Source organism: Onychostoma macrolepis, chromosome 02 (genome assembly GCF_012432095.1).
Source record: "Onychostoma macrolepis isolate SWU-2019 chromosome 02, ASM1243209v1, whole genome shotgun sequence".
NCBI lineage: Eukaryota > Metazoa > Chordata > Actinopteri > Cypriniformes > Cyprinidae > Onychostoma > Onychostoma macrolepis.
This window is the reverse complement of record NC_081156.1, coordinates 5008678-5022556: the sequence shown is the minus strand read 5'-3', so window position 1 is coordinate 5022556 and position 13879 is coordinate 5008678. Positions and strand designations below refer to the sequence as shown.

Below are 13879 nucleotides of genomic sequence, written 5' to 3'. Positions count from 1 at the left end.
AGGTTCATACGGCCACATGGACATGCAAAGCAGCTGAAACACTGCAGGAAACAGCGCTGTCATTACATCACAAGACTCACACTCGGAGTAATTGCTCATTAAAAAGCAGAAAAAAGTTTGCATTCTGCAAAAAAAGAAATTGCTATTTTTTTTTGTTTGTTTTTTTCCCATAGAGCTTTATATGCTCTGCTGTGTCTGCTCTTTACTCAGGCTTAAAAATGGAGAAAATTATTCTCTCATATCGCCATCCACTTAACTTTGAAGATGTACTTGCAAAGTTCATTTTAAAACTGCAACAAAATCAGAAGAAAACATCCTATTTTTCCTTATAAACGTATGGTGCTTATGTTGTGTTCTTGGGAACTGCAGAGTTTAAATTTAAACTGTCTTATTTGTGGACCTGGACCACAAAACCAGTCTTAAGTCGCTGGGGTATATTTGTAGCAATAGCCAAAAATAGATTGTATGAGTCAAAATTATAAATTTTTCTTTTGTGTCAAAAATCATTAGGATATTAAGTAAAGATCACGTTCCATGAATATATTTTGTAAATTTCCTACAGTAAATATATCAAAACTTCATTTTTTATTAGTAATATGCATTGCCAAGAACTTCATTTGGACAACTTTAAAGGCGATTTTCTCAATATTTAGATTTTTTTGCACCCTCAGATTCCAGATTTCCAAATAGTTGTCATATCATACATAACAAACCATATATCAATGGAAAGCTTATTTATTCAGCTTGCAGATGATGTATAAATCTCAATTTTGAAAAATTGACACTTAAGACTGGTTTTGTGGTCCAGGGTCACATTTTACAATATGCAGTGCTGAAAGTGTTGGAGAAGATGGATAGATCCATAAACAGTCGCAATTTAAGTCCAGCAGCCGTAGGTCAAACTGTTTCAGGATAAAAATTCAGCAGGTGAATAATAAATCATCTTGATTTATGTCAAATAAAGTGCATTTTCAAACAAATCAACTGTTTGCTGATTAACAATGACCTAGATGAAAGAAAATGGTCATGTTTTATTGTAGTGACAAAGCAAAAGCTACTCCATCAGTGCAGAGACTGTATTGTAATATTGCAGACATTTTCATTACTGCATTTTAAATCTAAAAACATGAAAATGACAGCATGTTTTGAAGTAAATTGAATATTTATTAGAAATAAGTGTTGTATTTTTTTCCAAACGTGATTAATATACAATTATACAAAAATACTTTGCAATGACAATATACCAACACCCACAGTTCTAAGGCCTTTAAAGATTCAATGAAAATTTCAGAATCTAAGTCTGTTACTCTTAGCTTCTATTTTAATTTAACTGACTGCACACTAGATATAAAGGTGCAACAAGCCTTTGCAGGTATAGTGAAATCTAATGATTGAACTGATATTAGTCAGTTAGATGCACATTATAGAACAGCTAAATAATTGAGAGGTCAGACTCCATGTTCATCTTCAAGATGCAAGCGGTGATTTACTAATCACAACTAAACAACGGTGATTTGAAGGCCACTTTACTGTGGTATCTTTGCCAAGGAAACATGACCTTTTTTCTTCTTCCTGATATACTCCAATATTATTATTATTATTGTACAGGATCATTTTTGACATGCTTTGCTTATGTCTTTCAGGTAAGTTACTAATACAGTATTTATGCAGTTACGCAGAGACTACCTGTAATATTATACAACTTCATTCATACAATTTCAACAACAAAAAATATATTTAGAAACTGATTAACCATTCTAGCATCTCTCCAAACAATTCATTTGCATGAATTTGTGCCACTTCCCTGTTCATCAGTGGATGCAGATTCACAGTTTGGCTTTTTCAGGTGTCAGCTGAAGGTTTTGAAGTTTCATGGCCATTCCCATATTCCCAGTTATCTTTAGTTTTCCTTGGAAAAATGCCTTTAAATGAGAATACAAGATTAACAAATTAAGGCTTCACAGAGCAGGGTTATTACAGATAACTAAAGCCACAAACAACATTCTTGGTACTTGATAACTGAAATAATATAAAATAATAATCTGGTAGTCTGATTCACAAACAATTAACTCTTATGACCCGTTTTGGTAACTCTATTTAATAGTTATACAGTCAGTCTAATTTTATATTAACAACAGTTATCAATATATTAAAAAAAAATAATATAAAATAAATGTTTTATAATAAATATATATATATATATATATATATATATATATATATATATATATATATATATATATATATATATATATATATACACACACACACACACACACATATATATATATATATATATATATATATATATATATATAAATAAACAAACATTTTACTTCAGCTAGTGGACAGGGCAACATTTCTCATTTTCATTTAGCTTGCGTTGCAAATTTGTACGAAAATAACTAAAACTGAAATGAAAATTATTAAAAATAAATAAATAAGAACACACACAGATGATAATTTAAAAAAAACAATAATACAATTTTAACCAAATTTAAAATCAAAACTTAATATATAAACTGTTTCAAAATATTAATAAAAACTATATCATTGTCTCAGTGATACTAATATACACTGTACAGTATATGAATATAAAATAAAAAGTTTATGATCATTTATTATTCCTCCCCCAACATTTCAGATGAGTTTCTCTCCATTTGACCATTTCTAAATGGCATGTGCATGATGGATTTGAGCTCTAAACGGTTCGGCTTTTCTGTTTGGAATTAATCTGAAAATGATTCCCTTTAAGGAGGATTACTGTGAGAAGAGTGGCTAATTTTCAGATGAAGCTTCTGTCAAACCATCTGATGTCTGATGTAGCGTTCCACAGATGGACAGACATGATGGAGGTTGGTTGAGTCAACACAGATGGGTGTAAATCACGAGGGAACGATATTTCAAAGGGCTTATGAAAACAATCTATTTTTCATGCTCTGGCTCACATCAGCGGAGGAAACATTAGAGGCCATTACTTAATTTGGGATTGCGTAAAAGATTTCCGCTTCACTCTGATCGGCGTTCTGCGTCAGGAGGCTTTGTGTGCTTTAATGTGTGTGATTCGGTCAAAAGAAATGGTTGGACATGCGACATAATACTGTATGCATGTCATGATAGTTAAAGCCAGGTCAAGGGAATGTCAAACTAACCCAATGTTAATCTTTTTTCATAGAGATTAGTTTAGTTTTATGGACTGCGCACCACAGGTTAAAGGTCATCCTTGACATTGGATTAATCTGGAAGGCCACTGTTGCAATGGCAGCCAGCATCGTTAACTTTTGATTAAAAAAAAGAACATTAGGTTATAAAGCTAGACATTTACCTTTTTCTATGGCTGGAAAAAAAAATAAATCACGATTTTCCAGTTACTCATCATCATTTGAATCATCTTGATATTAATTTTTAAAAATTCCAAGAATTATATTTCACTCTATATTCCAGTGTTTCCTGCATAACTTGTCAGCAGTAACTCCTGAATCTACAGCTACACAGCCAAAGGAGTCATATTTTACTCAGGTTTGCAGACCAAATTGATTAAAAAAAGTCATCCATGTGTGCTGCACACAAAACCATGATTCACAACTAATTGACTCTTATGAACCGGTTCTTTTTAATGAATCAAAAACATAAAGCGTGATCAGTGTAGTCCAATTCACAACCACCTGACTCTTATGAACTGGTTGCACTTACAGTAATTAATCATTTCTTTATTACAAATAATTTGGGAAACTATTAGTTTATGGTTCATTCATTGTAGTCTCTACATGGTAATACTTTAATTGGCTATATTCTTCATTCATTGCGACTAATTTTAACAGATGATTATTGTTCAATCATCTTAAATGTGAAGAGTTAGATGTTAACCATACCTAACTGATGTACAGTATTATCTGGAGAAAACAGTTCTCACTTTAGATTAGGTCACAGAAAATACTAAATTGCTATTAATTGAGTGCTTTATACCTATGTTTAATAGACATTAATTGCATTAATAGTAAATATTCCTAAAATGTTTATGAATAAATTTGTATCAATTTACTTTATACATAAACACTTCTTTACTGTTGAATATAAATAACTTATTATAACACATTAAAGACAGCAAGTCAATTTAAATTACAACAATAATTCATTTGCATGTCTAGATTATTAATATTTTTAACTAGTGTTGATTTTGCTGTAAACAATTTGTATGTACAGTACTTTGTAACAATAGCTGGTCTGTAAAGATCAGGTTTTATTTTGTTATTGTAAATAATTATTATAAAGATTTGGAAAATTATCCATGCTTGTATTCTTTTTTTTTTTAAATTAAACAAAAAACAAATCCTATTTTTAGCTATATAACTCCAGTCCTAATGATTTGCAGTATCATTCATGTTGCATTTCTGGAACTTCAAGAACAAAAAAAAAAGCAAATAGAGTCAGAACAGACTGCAAATCTTATGTTGGCTGTAATTTGTAAGATACTTGCATGGAGGAGGTTAAATTAGCAGGCCAGATGAACGGTCAGTGTGTCTGTAGGTCATGGGGCGAGGTTTAAGAGGGACTAATCCTGCACCGCTGGCTCTGTCCCAGGACACTCTCAAACCTTATCTAGCTCTCAAACTACACTGATACACGCCGACTTATCAGAACAGCTTCAATGTTCAGCTTATGAACAGTTTTTCTTCATAAAAAACACAAGATGTCAACAGACCACGAAGAATAAACCATCATCAAACCGTACCGTTTGTGGATTCAACCGCCCCGTCATCAATTCAAGCAGATCTAAGTCGGACATAGCGATGGTACAGTCGGCCTTTATACCTGTGCAAGAAGTAAACAGAGAAACATGTTCAAATTTGTCTACGACAAAGTGCTCTTGGAGACACTGACTTTAGAGTTAAATCTAAGAAATGACTGTTTAATGTGTAATGCAAAAGACTATTTACAAAACAATTATAATAATAGTAATAATTGTTCTCGTTTTCATTAGAATATCAAAAATAATATTTAAAGAATATAAGAGTCCCTTATCACCAAGGCTGCATTTATTTGATCATAAATACAGTAAAACAGTCATTTTGTGAAATATTTATTTCTATAAAATTTCTATTCGAATATATTTTGAAATGTAATTTATTCCTGTGATGCAAAGCAGAATTTTCAGCATCATTGCTCCAGTCTTCAGTGTCACATGATCCTTCAGAAATCATTCTAATATGCTGATTTGCCGCTCAAGAAACATTATTATCAATGTTTAAAAAGTTGTGCTGCTTAATATTTTTGTGAAAACTTATATTATTATTTAATGAATAAAAGAACAGCATTTATTTGAAATGTAAATCTTCTGTAACATTATAAATGTCATTACTGTCACTTTTAAATAAAATGATGACCTATAAATGTAAATGTCATGCTTTCAATTTTGATTTGTTTTTCTTCTTTTTTTTAATGAATTTTCCAATAATATGCGACACACAATGAGGTGGACAAAAATCTAAACACACCTGCATCATTGGTCACTGAGCCTTTGCCATTTTTTACATCCACGACCCATAATGCTTCACTTCCACCTGGACCGTCCTTCACTTTGAAAGCGAAAACACCACCAATTTTCTTTATATATGCCTCTCCCTCCTGTTAAAAATAACGACATAATTTAATAAATATGTAGAAAATTGATTTGTCTTTCACCCAACTCCTGCGAATCTTATTCTTCATGGAATTTCACTTACAGTATGCTATTGTATTATTTTTCATCTTACACTGGTGCAAATTATTTCTACAATAATAATAGCGCTGAAGATTTAACATCCGCTGACTTAATTTAAAAAGTCATTTGAGATGTGATTTACACGTCCTCCAGGAATATTACTCTTTTCAGGAAATGAGCTACGGGTCATTGTTCATTCTTGTCTATCTGCGCATCTTATTTTTGGGTGTAATAGGTTTGCAGAAGCCACGAAGGCACTAACAAACCCCAAACCACAGAGGCAGAGTCTGATTTGCATGGTACGATTGATGAGAGGCAGCCTCATTCCTGATGAATTACCTCCTGGAGCTTCTTCTCTATCTCCTTGAAGACCGTGTGAGCTTTGAAGCCTTTGAGGTCGCTGGTTGCGCTGGTGGCCACGGCGGCGATCCGAGAGCTGAGAAGGTTTAGTTCAGACAGTTCAACACTGCTGGTGCATGTATGGTGTGTACCAAGTCCAAAGGTCTGGTTGTAATGTATGTAAAAGAACTACAGCTTTTAACAAAATGTAATACTTAATGAAATAATTTTCTGAATATTCTAATGACTCGCAACTTCACAAAATCTATGTACTCATACAGACTTATATGTAATTATGTCATATAGAAATATAATCTTTTGTACCTTGGATTTTGTACCCAGTGTTCAGTATGCTTAAACAAACATGCAACAGAGCTGAACCATTCAATAATAAAACAAAATAAAAAATAAAAAAAAGTGTACACTGCTGTTCAAAAGTTTGGCGTTAGTAAGATTAATACTTTAATTCAAATTAATACTTTTATTCAGCAAGGACACATTAAACTGATCAAAAGTGACAGTAACATAATTTGTAAGGCTACAAAACATTTCTGTTTCAAACTAATTCTGTTATTTAAACTTTCTATTCTGAAAAGCTGAGTTTTCAACACGGACAATGAATTACTTGAATCATCATATCAGAGGACTGAGTAGAGTAATGGCTGCTGAAAATTCAGCTTTGCATCAAAGAAATAAATTACATTTTACAATGTATTAAAATAAAAAAAGTAATTTTAATTTGTATTCATATTTTACAAAATTGTTTTACTGTATTTTTAATTCAAATCAATGCAGCTTTGATGAGCATAAGAAACATCTTCCAGAAACATGAAAAGGTCTTACCAATCCCAAACTTTTGAACAGACGGTTGGAATTTTGGAAAATAATTGACCGAAATTTGAATATATAGATCATATAGATTAAAAAAACAACAATAAAATAAGTAACTGGATATAGTTAGGCCAGTCATCTCAATGCTCGTTAAGATAGGTCGCAACATATTTTAGCTTTAAACATACCTTGTTTCTTGAGGGAAGCCCATCCTGTAGAGAGTGACGACCACCGCTCCACCAAGACCGATGTTGTGCTGCAGGGCGACCTTTGCCCCGGGGACCTGCCGAGGCCCCGCCTCCTCCCTCAGCTGCCAGCACAGCTCTGCACACTGAGCCAGACCTGAGCCACAAAAACAGGCCAGAGTTCATCCACCGCCTTCACTGGTTCTGAGCAAGCGTTTCTATATTCCGTGACCTGACGATTCTTCTGTCCTCTAATAATTAATGAACAAAACTGCCATAAAGTGGACCAGGTGCTTTCTTGATGGTCTTTGTGCAAAATGCTATATAAATGAAAATTTAACAAAGTAGTTGCATTGAAAACTCTCTGAAAATTTGTTGTCCAACCATACAACATCTTATATATGTAACTATAATGTAAATATTATTTACATACTATGGCATAAAACTAGGGATTAGAAATGGTTTACAAAATGAACAAAAACCGAATGCAATATTGAATTTTACACTGATGAAAATAAGGCTTTGAGGGACAAAATCAAAGTTTTATAAATGGCATAAATGTCCTAGATCACATCATTTTTAAAACGCAAAATTTCCAGATTTCATGTAGTTTTTGTCTACAAACATTTTATGGCTCTATGCCTTCCACTGCTTAATTTAGTGATATTTATCGGGATGTAAAGACAATTTCAACCAGCATAAGAAAAAATGTTTTTGGCCCAAATCACCTTCCCTGCCTTCAAGCCATTTTTTTAACTAAGAGGACAAAAATGTCTTTCTGGCAGTAGAAAATATTTAATAAAAATGTTTGCTAATGGGCACCTTTTAAACACTATACGATCTCACACGGTCCAGTCAAGTCAGGACGTCTCTGTTTTCTATCACCACTGCAGTGAACTGATGAGCGTCTGCAGCGCTGGACGGCCGGTGACTTGACACTCCACCTTAATCCTGAGGTCCTGACTCCCGTGTTAACGGTCAAGCTGAGCATTTTATCCTGTTGGGCTAAACTGCTTGCACTTTTGACCATTATCCCCAACAGGATAAGAGACTTAGAATAAGACCTTTTCAGTCAGACAGAGCAAGCTTGTGACTCCTAACTCCTCGTAGAAAAGGTGTGGATCTTCAGATTCTGTCTGATCCGTTTGTCAAAAAATAATCAGACCATTATGATGACGACAAATAGATTTAGAATACAATGTCAGTCCAAAAATGAAAATCAAGCAAGTTTTAACCTCCTTCACCAGCACTACTAAGTATCTAATGTTCAGTGTTGAGAAAGACAGGAAGGGACACAGAGACGGATGGATGGATGAGAGGTTAAAAGGATTGACATTGTTCTACACCTGGTTTTATGACACCAACCAGTTTACAATTAGGAGACAAACCAGTTTACTATTCCACCACACTAACTAGTAGTGACTCAAGCCATCTGCAGTGCTGATGATGTCCTGCTTGAATCTAGTGTTAATTCACTAATTCAGAGATGCGACTCCACCTGCTGGTGGAGAGCCACATGCAGACACAAACACGTTAGGGACGGACACCGTCACGGCAGTGAAAGCCAATTGGTTGCCCGACTCACCATTCACTGACATTAAACGGACAAGCCTGAGTAGGACATTATTTTTAATTTCTCCTTTTGTGTTCTGAAAAAGTAATGCACTTTAGTACAACATTAGGGTGAGTAAATAAATACCGAAATTTCATTTTTGTCTGAACTATTCTACAGACAGCCACAGAAAATAAGCTGTGGATGAAAGCAATTGTTTTCAAATAATTAATTTACAGGTGTATTTATTCATTTTAAGGTTTTGAGTGCCTCTTATTCTTATAGTTATTCTTATATCAGCAGCTGTTTATAATCTGCCAAGTTATTTCCTGCCAAAAGCAATGCTATTTATTTATTTATTTTTTGCTGTTGGTTAAAGATTAACTCTAGTTTTGTCTTTCTCTCTTCTGTCATTCTTCACTTAATTGACTTGATATAGTCATGTGATATTGTTAGGCTGGATAACTTGCCATACTTTGACATGAGTGTGAGTAAAAATGATCCTATTAATTCACCCAGATCTGCCATCAGGTGTGTTTGATAAACCGTACCTGTGGCTCCAAGCGGATGTCCTTTAGAGATGAGTCCTCCACTGGGGTTTATCACCCATTTGCCACCATATGTATTATCACCCCGATCAATCAGCTCACCGGCTTTACCTAAAAATGAAAAACAGATCATATTTTAAAACACGCTGCTAATCTAAACGTACATTTTTAAAAAGTTGAGCTAGAAAAGTGTGCTTGTGAAGCTGTCCATCTCACCCTCAGGACACAGTCCCAGAGCTTCATAGGTTATGAGCTCATTGGCAGAGAAGCAGTCGTGCAGTTCGATGACGTCAACATCTGACGGCTTCAGACCAGCAGCATCAAAGCACCTCTGAGCTGCAAGATGGGTCATGTCATAACCAACCTATGATGGACAGAGTAAAAAAAACAAAACAAACAATCCTTATATTAGACATAAGACAATGGAAAATGTCATATATAGAATCATACTTTAAAGGGACAGTTCACCCAAAAATGTCAAATTTTCTCATCATTAACTGACCTTCATGTCATTCCAAACCTGCTTGACTTACATTCTTCTGTGGAACACAAAAAAATGAGATTTTGATACAAATAAGTTTCAGTTCCCATTGACTTCCAATTGTATTTTTTGCCTATATAATGGAAGTCCAAGGGAACCAAATCTGTTTAGATATGAATATTCCTCAAAATATATTTTTTCCACAGAAGAAAGAAAGGACATGAGGGTGAATAAATGACAAAATTTTCATTTTGGGGTACTTAAAAGTCAAAAGAAAAAAAAAAAACACTTAAAAGTCATCGTTTTTTAGGCTGAGTGCTGCTCTACGAGATCAGCTACTCTTACCATTTTCATACAGCTGTTTTCCTCAAAGGTACTGCTGAGGTCTGTGACCATTTCCTGAGCAATGATCTCCACAGCCTTTTTCTCCAATCCGTTCCTCCTCACAAACTTCTCACTGACCAGAACCGCAGCTCCTGCCCCATCAGATGTCGGGCTACAGGAAAATAAGAGACGATATAAAAATCTGCTTCTGTTGGACAGGATGATGGACCCACCACAGTTCACAGTTTAACAAGCTATCTAATAAGACCATAACGTTTCTTAAAATAATAACATCTATGTGCTAGAATAATGACTGTCATGCAAAAAAGTTCACCAGCTTGTAAAACTCCCAGAACATTCTTTGATATGAGTATTTAATGTGTTCAGTACATAATAAACTAAGTCAACGGCATTTGTGGAATAACACTGATGAGCACAAAATAAATAAAAAACAAGAAATTAAATTAAATTAAAAGAAAGAAAGAAAGAAAGTTTTGTTGAGGACCAAGAGTGGCACTTCAATAAAATAGATAAGGGATAAGTTAAAAATAATTCATTAATTAATTGATATATTTAAAATGGTTTATTTAAATTCCAAAGACCAAACCTTCACCAATCTAGAACTTTTTACCTTGCACATCAATAAACACACATTTTGTTTATGTCTTGTGGCTATACTATTAAAACAATGAGTGTTTTAACAGTTATGGATTGGCTTATTCACACTGCCATTGCAAGTGCTTCACCAATTTTTACTTTTTTTTTTTTTAAAGAAAAGGAGGGACAATTGTGGTAAACAGCAATATGCTACAAGTGCTGTCGACTGAGATCAACTTGTGCTGAACTATGAATATTAAATACTAATAACTGCCATGCTTTCGTGGATATTCAAACCATGGCAACAACCTTATTCAACCGGACCCTCTGCTCACTCTCCGGTGCACTTACCAACACTGTAGGAGTGTGAGGAACTCAAAGACCTTCCTGGAGTTAATGACCTGCTCCAGACTATATTCATCCCGGAACTGAGAGTATCTGAGTGAGAACGTGGAGAAAAAGAAAGAGAATCAAAGACTGAATGTGTCTTTCTGTTACTTGTAATATGATAAAAGATTTCTTATGCACAGAAATTAACGTTGACATTTCCTTTATAACAAACTCATTAAAACTTACGGATTATTGGTGGAATGCTTGTGGTTCTTCCAAGCAATTTTGGCAAAATGCTCTGGTTTCGTGCCTAGAGAAGACACAAAGCTTTTATTGCAGAAGGAACCAGATTGCAGGAGTCTGAGTAGTTGCCTGGATCAATCTAAATCTCTCATATTACACACTGAAGGCTTTACTGAGATCTTACCGTACTTCTCCATGTGTTCTCTTCCAGCATTGCCGAACATCTGAGGTGCAGCTGGCGCCGCCGCCACCCCGTAACGGTTGATCATCACCTCCATGTGCTTGTCCATAGGGTTGGTTCTGTCCATGTACTGCAAACCCATGAGATGACATGAGACACAGGCTGATTTGCTTCATCACTGGTATTGTAACAGAGCTGGGAGCTGCACTCACACCTTTGAGGACAGTGAACCCCTTTCCATCTTCTCAAAGCCCAAGGCAAGAACACAGTCAGCCAAGCCTGAGTGCAGGAAATTTGTATTAAATACACTACTGGGCAAAAGTTTGAAATAAAGGTCTCTTATGCTCAACAAGACTGCATTCATTTGATCAAAAATACAGTAAAAACTGTAAAATATTATTACATTTAAAACAACTATTTTCTATTTGAATATATTTTAAAATACAATTTATTCCTGTGATGCCTGTGAATTTTTTTAAATTTAATTTAATTGTTTTTTTTTTAGCAGTGCTTAATTTTCATCCGGTGCTCAAGAAATACAGAAAATATTTGGTGACTTTTTCTTTGACTTTTGAATTGTAATATACTACCATTCGAAAGTCTGAGGAAAGAAAAAAAAGAAAGAAAGAAAGGAGGGAAAAGAAAGTAATACTTTTATTTAATAAGGCCTAAAAATCAGCAAAAAATCAATTCAGCTTTGCCATCACATTAAATAAATTTATATATTTTAAAATATATATTCAAACAGGAATCAGTCCTTTTTAATTGTAATAATATTTCATAACAGCACTGTTTTTACTGTATTTGATCATATAAATACAGCTTTGGTAATCATTAAATACTTCTTTTAAAAAAATAAATAATTAAAATCATACCAACCCCAAACTTTTGAAAGGTAATGCGTGTTATTTTTTACTTTATTAATATTATTTTTATTTATATTATTACTACTCAATAAAAGAGTGTGTTCAATACCACAGTTTAAATAAATAAATAAATAAAATAACTGAACTCCTTCTATAGTAGTAGTATAGTACTCCTTCTCACCTCCCTGAATGAGCTGCCGGGCCATAAACAGCGCTGTGGAGCCGGTCGAGCAGTTATTGTTGACGTTGATTATTGGGATCCCTGATAAACCCAGACTGTGATAAATAGCCCTCTGGCCACATGTCGAGTCACCTGGAGAAATACAGAAAAAACACATAAATTCAACACTGACATCAGAGAACACGCAAGTCAAGGTGTAATGCATAAAAACCTGTTGACATGTCATCTACTATATTGAATACTGACAATAAGTATAACAGACATACCATACACATAGCCAACACAGGCTTGTTGGACGGCACTGTACTTGATCCCAGCATCCGCCAGCGCTTTCTGCCCTGTGCCACAACAGAAAAGACTCAAGAACATTCATATTTCTGCAGTACAATGTGCTGAACATTTGAACAAGGTTCATCGACTGCACCTGCTTCTTTGGCCATGTCTGGGTAATCGATGTCTCTCGCACCCGGCTTTTCAAACTGAAAAACAGGACAAAGAACCACTGACTGAAATAAGGCTCTTTAGAACTATGCCTGAAATTTTGGCCATTAGGTTTATATTTATCAAGACATTTATAAAATATGTAATGTATAAAATTAAATTAAACCTCGTACAATATGAAAAACCTTTATGAATTACATTATGCAGTAACACTGAACTCATACAGAAGAGATTGATGTTTCGCATGGCGCAGTTTTACTTCCGCGCCACTAGGGGCCGCATCAGTGTTCCATTTATTCAATTTCAATGTTACTTTGTAAACTATGAGCACAATGTAACGAGCTTTCTGATTGTGATCTCGCACAGTAACCTGTGACACATTTAATTCAGGGTCATTTACCGATTATCCTGATATCTTTGCGTTTCTGTGAAGGTCTGAAGGACTTTAGCACTGTGCAGTGCTACAGTTACTCAACACAGGCACAGTGAATCTCTGATTAGAAACTTTAAAGCATTGCATAACTCTTTTTTTAATGGCGATAAACTTTAAACACTTCATTCAGAGCACTGAAGCACACCATGCAGTCTGCCTTTAGCAATAAGGCTAATTACAGCGCATAACTAAACAACGTGCTACATGTAATATTTTAATAGAATAACTTATTATATTCAAAGCCACCGAGTGTCTTATAGCTCGTTTTTATATATAAAACTACACTTCTACAGGCTTTGCCGTTAACTTCACCACAGCATTCTGTAACAAGCAATAAGCTAGGCTGCATTACATTTGCCTTTTAACAAACCACAGACCATTACAAAGCGCACATATCAAGGCAATCGATGCGTTTACCTTTGTCATTCCCACCCCGATAACAAAAACCCTGTTTCTTGTTGCAGCCATCTTCAGGTTTGCGTTGTGACAGCTCAACTGGACTTCACTGCTGAAGCTACACAACAGCAGCTGGTTATAAACACACCAAACACTGCCCCACAGATGGCGCTCTATCCTCAGCCATGGTCACGCACATCGATATTTAGCTCAGGAAGTTTTAGATAAACAGGGGAAATCTATATTTATG

At 34.6% G+C, this 13879-nt stretch overlaps 1 protein-coding gene across 2 annotated transcripts; it reads right to left on the bottom strand.

Moving 5' to 3' along the window:
* Positions 1 to 1044: 1044 nt before the first annotated feature.
* scp2a (sterol carrier protein 2a) lies at positions 1045 to 13788 on the bottom strand. 2 transcript variants are annotated; one of them, XM_058764437.1, is made up of 16 exons: positions 13651 to 13786; positions 12784 to 12838; positions 12626 to 12697; positions 12360 to 12491; positions 11527 to 11591; positions 11316 to 11442; positions 11135 to 11198; positions 10910 to 10996; positions 9983 to 10133; positions 9373 to 9520; positions 9160 to 9267; positions 7060 to 7213; positions 6041 to 6137; positions 5496 to 5625; positions 4733 to 4812; positions 1045 to 1922 (listed from the first exon to the last, which is right to left on the bottom strand). In XM_058764437.1, the coding sequence occupies exons 1-16, from the start codon at positions 13699 to 13701 to the stop codon at positions 1827 to 1829; spliced, it is 1617 nt and encodes a 538-aa protein (XP_058620420.1). In that variant the 5' UTR covers positions 13702 to 13786; the 3' UTR covers positions 1045 to 1826. The 2 variants fall into 2 exon arrangements, with proteins under 2 accessions (XP_058620420.1, XP_058620430.1); XM_058764447.1 differs by lacking the exons at positions 1045 to 1922; positions 4733 to 4812; positions 5496 to 5625 and having other exon boundaries at positions 6074 to 6205; positions 13651 to 13788.
* Between the last annotated feature and the right edge of the window lie 91 nt (positions 13789 to 13879).

Coding starts and splice junctions, on each gene's coding strand:
- scp2a (XM_058764437.1), bottom strand. CDS start 13,701: ATGGCTGCAACAAGAAACAGGGTTTTTGTTATCGGGGTGGGAATGACA. Junction 11,592..12,359: donor CCGGCAGCTCATTCAGGGAG/GTGAGAAGGAGT, acceptor TCCTGCACTCAG/GCTTGGCTGACTGTGTTCTT. Junction 5,626..6,040: donor TAGAGAAGAAGCTCCAGGAG/GTAATTCATCAG, acceptor TATTTTTAACAG/GAGGGAGAGGCATATATAAA.